Raw genomic sequence first — 12,260 nt, 5'->3', positions numbered from 1 at the left:
GATGTACATGCACGTCACATCTACCAATTTCCGTCCCATTCAGGTAATTCCTTCCTGGTGCATCGCTCTTTTTTTGTCTCAGAGTGTATGTATATGAATATGCAGAGTGTTGGAGACAGGTAGAAGTGTTTCTACAAATCGTCTGCTCGTATTGTGTGGTGTTGTCGGTTGTTTCTCACTCACTACCTGTACGTGACTGTAACTGGTTGACAAAAGTCAATAAGCGTCACTCATTCAGCTGATTGCATCGTCTACATAGATGCCGGCGAGTATTTTGCTACTTGAGCCCTGCCTTGCAGACATCTGTGAGTGTGTACAGTAAAGCATCAGTTGCAGAATAAGTGCAAGAAGCTTATAAATTTGATGTGAATCTTCATGTTCTTACGACATATTACTTGGTCTGTAAAATTCCCGGAATTCATCCCTAAGCCAACTCTGTCTGCTGCTAATATTTGATCCGTAAACTGCTCAGTTATCTCCGGCTCCCTCCAAAGGTAGCTGAACAGCTTACAGCTCAAATATTAGCAGCAGACAAAGTTTTATTACGGCTGAATGCCCTCAGTTTTACGGATTAAGCTTGTAAATTTTTACAGATGACGTAATTTGAACTTGTATTTCTGTGTGTTATCGGCAGGAAGGAGCACTTGAGGAAACTGTGCAAGCGTGCTCGTCTTTTATTTATTTATTAGCCTCAATGGGCTAAACCAAAGCTACTTGATGATGGAGCGAGTCGGTACACAGTTTACAGATTACTGATTTGAATATTTACAAAAAAACTAGCCACCCGGCCCGTCTTCGCACTGGTAGAATTAAGTGTCTACAGCCAGACGTCTTGTGTGACGTATTTTGTCAACAGGCCACAGCGTAGAGACCCGAATAAATTTCTGAGTATATCGTTAAGTACCTGAATACCATCACTTTCATATAACTTGCGTGATGTAAGAAACGCACGGCAGGAAAGTTGTCGGGGGGCATGAATATTATGTTTCCTATATATAACTGAGGTTTGGAATGACATCTCAGGGCAATGTTGGGATCACACGGGGACAACCAATGAAAATATCGTATTAGAATCATGGGTGTGTGATAGCGTGAGTGATGCAGATATACTGGAGGCTGGATGACGGCCACAAATAAAATAAAATACAAGAAAAAACACGCATGATGTACATTTTACAGCACACCCCTTGCGAAGCTGAGTTCGCACTGTGATGCATTCTTGAGACTCAGTGCCGCAATTCTTTGTCCTGGATTCCTTATGGAAGACTTCGCCGTGCCACCCAAAGGCTCGTGTCCATGTCTACATTTGATTCAAGAGTGCCAGAAAGCTGAGAGCTGAATCATCTGCTGCGCTTCTGAATGAATGTACTGTAAGTAAGCTGAAGTAGTTTTTCGGAAAACGTCTCACTTGTAGCATGAAAAATGAAACACCAGACATTTCGGATTCGCAAATTTTTTTCGCTATACAATTGTTCTCAAACGATTGGAGGTTGATTACTGTTTAAAAATATTTGACTACTTCAACTTGTAAGTCTCACATCACAGTCTGATGATGAGGTAGGTTTTATTTTCGCTACTTGTTACGCCACTTCAGTGTTGAGTAACTCAGTACACGTTGTTCGAAGAATTTGCAATGAATTAAGACTGCGAATTTCTGTTCATAATGTGAGGGAAGCAAAAATTGGCAGTCTGAAACGGTCGTCACATTTGGAAAACATCACTGAGAGGTGAATGCTGGTTTAAAAGCAGCATGAAAAACAGTGACCAAGCCAGGATTCAGTCCCACAGCCTTTCAGTTTTCGTCCACGCACACTCTGTTGCTAGATCACCATACCAGATGCAAATTACATTCTGCTTGCTGTGCTCATGAGGCACTGATACTCTCTCAAGTTATAGCAGATATACGTTGGGTGGTAGTGGCATCGTTTAATTATTCATCATAATTCAGATAACCTGAACGTAATATTTATAAATTATATGCAAAAACCTCCTCGTTAATCAGGGTATCTATTAGTTAAAACTGGATGAAAATCCCTACAGCAATTCCTGAGATTAGCCTCTATTTACAGACGGACACGAGCAAGTGATTTCAATTTACATATGCATGTAGAGAGCAGGAGGGCAGAAGAATCAAGAAATTTATAAAATACAAAAAATATTGAGAAAGTGTATGAATAAATAAACCGTTACAGAGAGAAGTTCTAAATGACTGCGAGTAAAACTTGCACGGAACAGGAAAGTGCCACAAGGAAACGTTTCGACTTGTATTTGAGTAATTTAGGATTGTTTCTCAACTTTAGCTGATTTTCCGACACCCGTTGAATAGTTCACACCTTCATATAGAATTCCTAAGATTGTGTTAATCATGAAGACTTCGTTTTCCGTCTAGTGTTCACTGAATTATTGTTACAGTTTCTTTCAAATCCGTCAAAACTGTCAGCAAGAAACACATATGGTAGAATATATGTATATGAATGGGAAAGAGTTAGAATTCCGAGACACCTAAACAACGGCCTACACGACGTTCAACACGCCGCATATCTCTCAGTCTACCCTTTATTAGGCTACGAATATTCTTGATAAGTACATTTGTCTTCACATTTCAGTGTTAGATGGTAGAGATCATTCTTGTAGTGAAGATAGCAGCATTCAATGTCTGCACAAAATCATGAACACGGTACTTCTAAAAACGGCTTTCATCTACCATCAATCCTAAAAAATTAGAATGGCCGACTTTACTGACTGTTTGATCTTAATGACACAATAAAATTTTGCTTTTATAAGAGTTTCGTCAAAAGCTTCACAATAGCGATTTTTTGCAGGTAATAGTTAATCTGTACTCTGAAAGACATATGCTGATGTTACTGACTACACTTTTAGCTAGATCATTTACATTAAAGTTCACGGCTTTCGCTACAACACTTATGACATCCGTTAAGAGAAAAATTTTTTAGTCAGCACGTCATTCGTATTCAAACACTTTCCATCTTCATGACGATGGAGGATAACCCTCTTCTTCCTTCTTGCTAGTTATGAAGTCAACCATTGTTGAGCCATTTCCCTAATCTGTATCCATGCGACAACATGGACTACCAAAACATACCATAACGCTGCGCATGAAAACTGTATCATTCCGGGGCTCATGTCTCGGGTATCTGATAGACAAGTCGAAACTGTTTTCCATAGCCCTTGGGCTAGAGACCATTTGTATACCCAGCAGAAGGATTGTCTTACTGTAACTAACCTACAGTACAGGGTCAGAATGTGAATATTACACTCCTCCTCCAGCTTAGACAGATGGAGAATACGAAGTAAATCAGTTGGTTCTTTCTGCATTAGATGTGGTCTACGGTGAGGCTCAACGGGATTATGGATAGTTCATGGGCGGTTCCAGAGAAAACTCGTAAAAAGCATTTTCACCATTTTCTCAGCACCTGATATCTAAATGACTGAAGACAGCATATTGCCCAAATTTTAATGATGTATTCTCTAGACACTAATCTAGAAGTGTCATCTTTCTGTTTTGAAAAATCTTGATGAGTTATCAAGAAACACCCCACAAACATAGTTTATGGGAACCAAAACCAAGCCGCAGATTACAAGACGGCTATGCACAGCAAATGGGCGTAATTTGTACGATTGATTTATTTCTAAAATCCCAATGTCGAACAATCTTGCTAATATCAAGCATCTCCATCCATTTCCGACGTAAAGAGCTTCAAAATTACCCTTCTTGTATGCGTAAAATACGCACGTAAAATCTAGTCTGAGGCGAAAATGTTGTTTATATAGTGACGCACCACAGAGAAGTATGCTGTAAAGTGTTTTCGTTATCATCAGAGGGGTTCTGAGAAAACGCTGTTGAGTGCTGAAGCACATACAAGATATTTGTGCAGGTAAAATCCGCTCTGATGGGTAAAATTAGGTTTGTGTTATTTATATTTCGCATAAATAAACTATCAATATTTTATTGTCCCCTAAAGTTATCTTCGTATGAATGGCGTGCCCTGCTATAGCAAGGAAAAGAAGGGAATCAGCGGAAAAATGCTTCCTTCGGAATAAAAAAAAAAAGGAGAATACCCATTTTTAAACACTGTCACTGAAATCTGGGTACCAGACGCCCCATTCTTCCATCCTCAGCGTTTTTGCAATTTTTCCCATAAATTTTGGTGTACGAACATATTTGAGCTTTCTATGCCGAGACAGAAGGAGACAATGGCAATGGGCTAGAGACGGAAGAAAATAGTAGACAATGGGTGTGTTACAGAAAGAGCGAACGAGAGGAGGGCAGTGTGAGAAAAGGAGAAGAACACTGTGGCAGAGGAACATAGTTGACAGTCACAGAACAGTGCTAGGAAATGAATGAAGGACTTAGTGCCGATGGAAGAGGAATAAAGAGGAGGAGAAAGTAGAAGTGGATAGAGCCAGTGATAAAGATAGAGAGAGTCTATGATAACACTAGAGAAGAAGAGAGTGATAGTGAGAGTGAGTAGGAACAGTGCTAGTGAGAAGGAATGAATGAGATAGCAGCAGAGAGAGAGAGAGCAAAAGGAAGACAGGAAAAGTGAGAGGAGACAGTAGTGGTAGGACAGAACGAAAGAGACTGTGCCTGACAGACAAGAGACAGTGACAGGAAGACACAAAGTGGTAATGAGTTGAGCTGAATGACTGAGTGAAAACAGGCAAGTGGTAGTGGATGGGTAAGAGCCACTTACAGTGATGGACTAGTGGCTGTGAGCAAGTTCTAGTTAGGGGAGCTTATGGAAGTGGGAGGTGAGTTGCGTGTTAAAAAGAGCGCGAATATATTCTTATGCCAAACTTTATGGACAAAATTTTAAAGATGCTGAGGAAGATGGAATGAATCAGCTGGTGCCCCACTTTTCAGTAAGGGTCTTTGAAACAGGAGCCTTTTTTGTGGTCTAATAGAAGTATTTTCCCAGTTGTCTCATAATTTTCCAGCTTCGGCAAAAGAACTACAAGCTCCACGCAATAAAATGCTTTTTTTATTTAATCAAAGAAAATATCAACTATTCTCGACCTATCGATTAACTCTCCTGCCGCACTACACGCAAAAGTATAAACTGAATTTTCTGTGGGTACTCCTTTCCTGAAGAAGCAATCGATGATCCGTTTACCTTATTGTTGTCTGGTTGTGATTTGCTTGTAGCAAGTACAGAGGCTGACGACGCATTCATTCTTGAATCACTTGTTCGCAGAGAAACAGCCGGCTGGTGAGCAACCAGGACGAGTCGGACATGGAGCGGGCGTCCTCCGAGTGTGAAGACGGCCACATCCGGTGTACGAGGTAAGCCTTCGGCTAAAAGCTATTTTAAACGTAGACGAGTGAGTCTGTACAGCGACGAAACACCACGTCGCAAGGCGCCTACAGAATTCTCTCTACTAGTACCTCACTTGACGCCGAGTTAGCACCAAAGAATGTAATAGATGGAGATTTCCTTCGTCGTACAAAGAATGATGAGTGCAAATATTTTAAAAGGAAACGAATTAGTAACTGTTAGTTGGTTCAACACACTTGTTCACACTCCAGAGCAGTTCGTTGCGGGTCGTTTGTTGGCCTAATGAGTGACTGAAAGGACGTACATGTCTACCATACAGGGAATTATCTAAAACATCTACACAGAGGGCAGACTAGGGCCTGTGGGTTATCAATCACTATATGGGGCTGGATGAGCTTGGAAATCTGCATGTGGAATGGAGGACAGCAATTTTGGAATGCCTCGGGATGCCCACCGTCATCTCATATATTAATTCGGCAGGAACTGACACATGGACCTTTCGCCAAATACCGGTATTCCTTAACGTTAACAGACCTTTGGCTCTAGTCCTGGTGTCTGTCCCCGAGAGAGCAGCTGCGTTTTACTATAAGGAGTTATGTGGAGTGTGAGATTACATTTGCAAGAGGACTGCCATATATTCAAAAAAAGATTAGATCCCTACTGGGTGCGAGTTTAGAAAAGGGTTGATTTCGGCCCTTTGCTGATAGGAACATACAAAAGTCAGCCCTTGGCTGAGTTCCTCAGAGAGTGGAAATTCCAATGCAGATTCCTTGTAAAGTGGTTTACATGGTTCGAATCCGTCCCCACCAGAGGTAAATGTTGGTTTCAAAGGCTTCATCAACGTCGGTTTGTTGTATATTTACAGAAAACTAATGAATATGCGATGATTGTAAATGAAGTACTCAAAATAAAGTGAATTAATACTTTAAAACAATCAATATGCATGTATATTTACAACTAGATGACAGAAACTTTAATAAACAAGCTAATTGACTGAATGATTCATTGGCCGAATATAAATTTCAAGGCCGCGCGGGATTAGCCGAGTGGTCTAGGGCACTGCAGTCATGGACTGTGCGGCTGGTCCCGGCGGAAGTTCGAGTCCTCCCTCGAGCATGGGTGTGTGTGTTTGTCCTTAGGATAATTTAAGTTAAGTAGTGTGTAAGCTTAGGGACTGAAGACCTTAGCAGTTAAGTCCCATAGGATTTCACACACATTTGAACATAAGTTTCAAGAAAGAAACCGGAAGGCGCTTATGATCGTATCTATAAGACATTCTCAGACTTCTTGCTGCCTCATTTCAGGGTAAAACTTCGATTTTTGACGATTACCTCCATCGTCTTAGTCTGGAGCAACTGACTGTCTAAACTGCTGCAGTGGTGGCCTTTCATTACCCATAGATAGCTTGTTAGTGGTCGGTAATTAGGTAATGCCGTCACAGATGCCGTCAACGTCTGCTCTGATGGCGCCACCGCTCCCATAGTAGCGTAAACACTGCAACGAATATCTCTCCCTTTTCTCTGCATTCAGAGCTCCCTTCCATGAACCGCGAAGATTACATCCTCTGTCACAGTTAAGTTCTTCTCTCACATCCTTACTTCTACAGCTTCCTTAACTGCAGAATCCCAGCATGTGGGAGTCTGGGACAAAAATGTTGTTTGGTAAAACAACGTATGGTGTTTGTAAAGACGTTCCTAACAACTGCCGATTTCACTAGTTCTCCATTTTTAATAAGCCGCGCAACGGTCAGAAACCGTACGGATTAACTGACCGATGTATTTGCTTGTTCACATACAAGGGATGTTGTAAATTCCAGGAATCCTGATGCCGAAGCTGTCTGTAACAGGGCGTAACATCTCTTTTATCTTCTTAGGAGGTCGGAAAATAGGTCTTATACCATGTCTTCCCATCTGCGCCCTGTTAAGGAAAATATCGGTCTGAGGGGAGCTGAGATTTATAACTTCCCGTGTGAGTGAGGAAGCCATTACATCGGTCAGTCCATCCGTACAATTTCCTACCGCTGTGCAGAATATCAATGGAATATTAAAATGGAGAACAGAAGAAATCTGTAGTTGCTGAGCAAAACCTTACAAACACAAAATATTGTATGACGAAACAAAAGTTTTGCCCCAGGCTCCTACATGCTGGGGAAGTAAGAATGTTTGAGCGGACATAATCTTAGCGGTGCATGGAAGTGAGCTCTCGATTCAGATAGGATGCAGAGACATTCGCCGCAATGTTTACGCTACTAAGGGATCGGTGGCGCCACCAGCGCAGACGTTGACACTATTTGCGACAGTATTACGTAATTACCGACCAACTGCAAGCGTCTACGCTTTATATAATACCACGACAGCTGCAGTTTATATTGAAATCCTGGAAAGACATTCACTCCGCCTCACCTTCCGAATCCACAAACATTCCGCAACTCGCATCCTATACGAACTCATCCACTGCCCACACCTATTCTCTTCCAACAGCACCTTCGAATCCCATACGTAAACCACAAAACCCAGTCCCAGCACACAATTTCCGATCCACAAATCACCAGTCCAGGTTCTCATCTGCGCCGCTACATCCACATTCCATCTTCCATGCACCTCCATGTCTTATCCATCCTCTCCCGCCGCAGTTTTCACCGACTCCTACTTCCCAACGATGAAATACGTCCTGAGATATACACTATGTGATCAAAACTATCCGGACGCCTGGCTGAAAATGACTTACAAGTTCGTGGCGCCCTCCACCGGTAATGTTGGAATTCAATATGGTGCTGGCCCACCCTTAGCCTCCATGACATCTTACACTCTCGAAAGCATACGTTCAATCAGGTGCTGGAATGTTTCTTGGGGAATGGCAGCCCACTCTTCACGGAGTGCTGCACTGAGGAGAGGTATCGATGTGCCACGCAAAACAACAAGGGATGCAAGCCCCCTCCGTGAAAAACATTGCCACACCATAACAGCACCGCCTCCGAATCTTACTGCTGGCACTACACACGCTGGCAGATGACGCTCACCGGGCATTCACCATACCCAAACGCTGCCATCGGATCGCCACATTGTGTACCGTGATTCGTCAGTCCACACAACGTTTTTCCACTGCTCAATCCTCCAATGTTTACGCCCCTTACACCAAGCAAGGCGTCGTTTGGTATTTACCGGTTCAGGCAACAGATTCTCTACCATAAAATGTGTTTGTACGCTTCGACAACCTTCAACAAAATCGATCATCTCAATGTCAGAAGACGAGCAGTTTATTTAAGTGCATTCTCGTGACCTGCGGGAAGAATAAGATGGCGGAGTTGCTGCGCAGCCTCTTTGAAAATGACTCGGGGAAATACACAGCTGGCGAAAAACGCGAAGCACCCAGAACACATTATCAAATGTCAGTCTAACTTCGACATATACACACTCGGCGCATATGTGAATGATTGGTGTTGTAATCCTCTGTAGCAGAACGGCCACCAGATGTTTCGTGTTTAGTGTTATTCAAGAGCCTGGTAAGGATGTAAGGGACGTGAACAGCGTTTGATGTAGAGCAATTATGGTGAAAGACACGGAGATGCCACGTACTCTTGTGAGGCAGCACCTGAAAGGGTTGAAAGGGGCCTCATTGTGGGTCTCTCAATTGGCCCGTTGGTCGAATCGAGCAAGATCCATGATTGCGGAGCATTCAGATGTGACAATGGTCTGATGTTGTGCTGGATGGGAACGTGAGGGTAGGAATACTCGTCGTCAAGGTTCCAATCGACCACGCCTAATCACTGCAAGAGACGATCACCTTGATATGCACGAAGCACGTCATAACCCTTTCACATCTGTGCCTGCCGTCCGAGATCAAGTAGTGGACTCACTGCAACATTCTGTGTCATCCGGCACAATTGGTCGGAGACTAGCTGGAGCCAGCCTGTCCTATTGTGTACGCTAAAATTTAACACAAACGACTTACCTTGTGGTGGTGTCTTGACTGGGAAGCGTGGACTGCTAATGAATGGCGTTGCACAGTGTTCAGCGGCGAATCTCGGTTCTGCACTAGCCCAGACAACCATCGTCGTCGAGTATGGTGGCGATATGGGGAGAGGTCGTATTATTCAAATGTTTTACAGAGGCACAGCGATGCTATTCCTGGTGTCATGTTGTGGGGAGCCATCAAGTATGGTTCCAAGTCATGGCTGGTGGTGATGGAGGGAAGTCTGACTCCACAGTGGTGTGTCATGGCCACACATCAGGAATCTTCATTTGTTACGTTTCACGCGACAGTATTGTGAGGCCCCTTTTCAGCAGGACAACGCTCGCCCACACATGGTATGTGTCTCTATTAACAGTGTGTGTGATGTTGAGGTACTCTCGTAGCCAGTGAGATCCCCAAATCTGTCGTCCCCGATAGAACATCTGTGAGACCAGCTCGGAAGTCAGCTGCATCCCAGTGCCGGTATCCAGGCTATGAAGGATCAGTCACATCAGTTGTGGGCCAGCTTGCCTCATTCATGACACTCTTCCCAACTGAAATACTTCGTGCATTCAGTCCAGATTGGGTGCAATGTCATACTGATGAGTGGGCTCATACCGCCAAGTTGTTTCTAAATTTGACTCTGTTTTGTAAATTTGACTCTATTTTGTAATCATTGCCGTAACATCAACCCGTAAAGTTTGATTTCGTTCCCTCCTCCTTTAAGGGGTACTTCACGTTCTTTTATCAGACAGTGTAGTTTGAGCAATGGAAGGAGCGAATGCAGACGCATGTGACGGCACAGAAATAAATGGTAATGTGAAGGTTTATCAGCTGCTAAGAGGTCGTAATAACTCCTTATCACTCACTATGACGAAGATCTAAAATAGTAGTTTGCTGTGGCGCTTGAGAGCTTAATGTAATGGGCCTGACATCTTGCGAAACCTGTAGGTACAAAACCAGAGTGGAAAGCTTTCTTTCTTTACTCAAAGCAGCCCGCTCTTGCATTTTTAATTGGTGTCGTTGGCATAATTAGGGCACCGTGCGTATTGTATTAGCCAGACCTTCTTTATTGCGTTTCATTACAGGACTACTACATTCTGCTATTGACGGCTCCTCTGTCCGCAATCTGGGGGACAATACTGGTGAGAGGTACCAGGTCAAGAGCCCGACTGTGTGTAATGCTTTACTCTTTGTTAATGAAATATTTCGTTCGTTGCAGATTAAAGAGAAGGAAGATTACGTAAAAATGTGAGTTTAGCGGGGTGCGATGTATCTCAGTAGGTCGCTAGGTACAGCAAGGAAACTACACTCTCTGACTCTGTACTTTAGAGATCAGACTCAATTAAACATTTATTCAGGAAACAATAATTACACCAAAAGTTTTGCGAGTTTGGTTATGTTGGTGATGTCACACGTTAAGTAAAAAAAGAATAAAGTACTTTCTTGTGAAAACATTAATTAGTTTTTTCAGCATATTCTTCATGGATCTCAATGCGTTTTATCCAAGTGGATTCAACTTACCTTTCCCTCAGAGGTTAAACTAGTTGCCATTGCATAATATTCGTTTCAATGACAAATAAGAAATTCATCTGATGAAAATTCTTTCTTCTTCTTCTAATTTTTTTGAGCTAGTTAAAGGCGTTTACTACGTTAAACAGTATGGTTGAATAGAATTATTTTGCAGCATAGCTGGCGCATTTTAACAGTCGCGACAGCCATTGTGTCAGCAGATGCATTGTCCAGATTAAGTACAGTTTTGTACGCTAATCATGACTATTAACAATTCTGTCTAACGTGGAATGCGATCAATAGCTTGTTATTTTACTGTCCTCAACAACCGTCTGAAAATTCCCAGCCAGTGTACCTACCACACCGTGAATGGCGTTAAAGCAGTTTGTCAGTGTCTCATTGTTATTTTCCGATAATCTTTAATGTATACTCTCACGGGTAACCCTTGCAAGCGCTAAGAAATGAGAACATGACACGAGTCAACAACTTTTTTTTGCAACGTCGAAAATTTTTCAAGTTTTTCTGATTTAGGATTACAACCAACACAACTCCAGACTGGCAAATATTCTCAGGGTTTATTATGCTCATGCTCTTGTGCAGGTCGAATTCATGAACTAATAATAGACATCCCCTCAATCTCATACTCCAACCTGTTTGTCAGCATAGAGATTGAGGGAAAGATGCGAGAGGAACAGGCAGGTTTTACAGTTGGACGATCCTGCGTGGGTCATACTTTTAGCCTTAGACAAGTAAGTGAGAATGCGTATTCTAAGGGTTAGGAAGTACACGTAACATTTGTGGATTTAGAAAAAGCGTATGATTCTGTACTTATCAACGCATTATGGGAAACGATGGCGTATATAAGTGTAGAAACACAACAAATATCCCTCATTCGGAGAATATACAACCATTGGTAAGCATTAGTTAAAGTAGGGAGGAAGTTCAGCGAGACATTCCGAACGTCGAAAGGACTGAGACAGCACTGCAGTACGTCGCCGACCCTGTTTAAAATGTATATGCAGTATACAATGGAACGGTGGAATCAATCATGTGGTGGTCTGGGAATTTCTTTCCGGCGTGGCACAACCTACATATTATTATTTGCCGATGATCAAATACTGATAGCAAAAAGTAGAGAGAATGTCAGATTTATGATAAAGACGTTAGTGGAAGCGTTTGAATGAGGCACGCTTCGAATAATTATGAGCAAAACGAAATATCTAGTAGTGGGAGAAGATGGTAGGGATATATTGTCGCAAGGAACTGTTAAAGACATTAAGCAGTTTAAATACTTAGGATCGATTATGCATTTCTCTGGAAACTGTGAAGCAGATGTGGAACGCAGGAACCAGCTGGCAAGAGGAGCAATTAAAATGCTAAATGGAGTTCTGTGGAGCTGAGTTTTATCAAAAGAAACAAAGAAGAGGATTCAGGAAACAGTAATGGAAAGTATACTAACGTACCGTGCAGAAGGATAGACTCCGAAGGATCGGTAGAGAA

The 12,260-nt window shown here is 42.4% G+C and overlaps 1 protein-coding gene across 1 annotated transcript in view; it reads left to right on the top strand.

Annotated features, from left to right (window-relative positions):
- The window catches only part of LOC126474485 (octopamine receptor-like), a 298,030-nt gene that overhangs the window by 248,388 nt on the left and 37,382 nt on the right, over positions 1–12,260 (top strand). Inside the window, exon 3 of the mRNA XM_050101958.1 lies at positions 5,217–5,305. Within this exon, the coding sequence (XP_049957915.1) occupies positions 5,217–5,305 (89 nt within the window). The remainder of the gene's footprint in view (positions 1–5,216; positions 5,306–12,260) is intronic.

This window comes from Schistocerca serialis, chromosome 4, assembly GCF_023864345.2.
Source record: "Schistocerca serialis cubense isolate TAMUIC-IGC-003099 chromosome 4, iqSchSeri2.2, whole genome shotgun sequence".
In the NCBI taxonomy this organism is placed as follows: domain Eukaryota; kingdom Metazoa; phylum Arthropoda; class Insecta; order Orthoptera; family Acrididae; genus Schistocerca; species Schistocerca serialis.
Note: the sequence above shows the minus strand (reverse complement) of the source record. Positions and strands in the feature narration are given on the sequence as shown.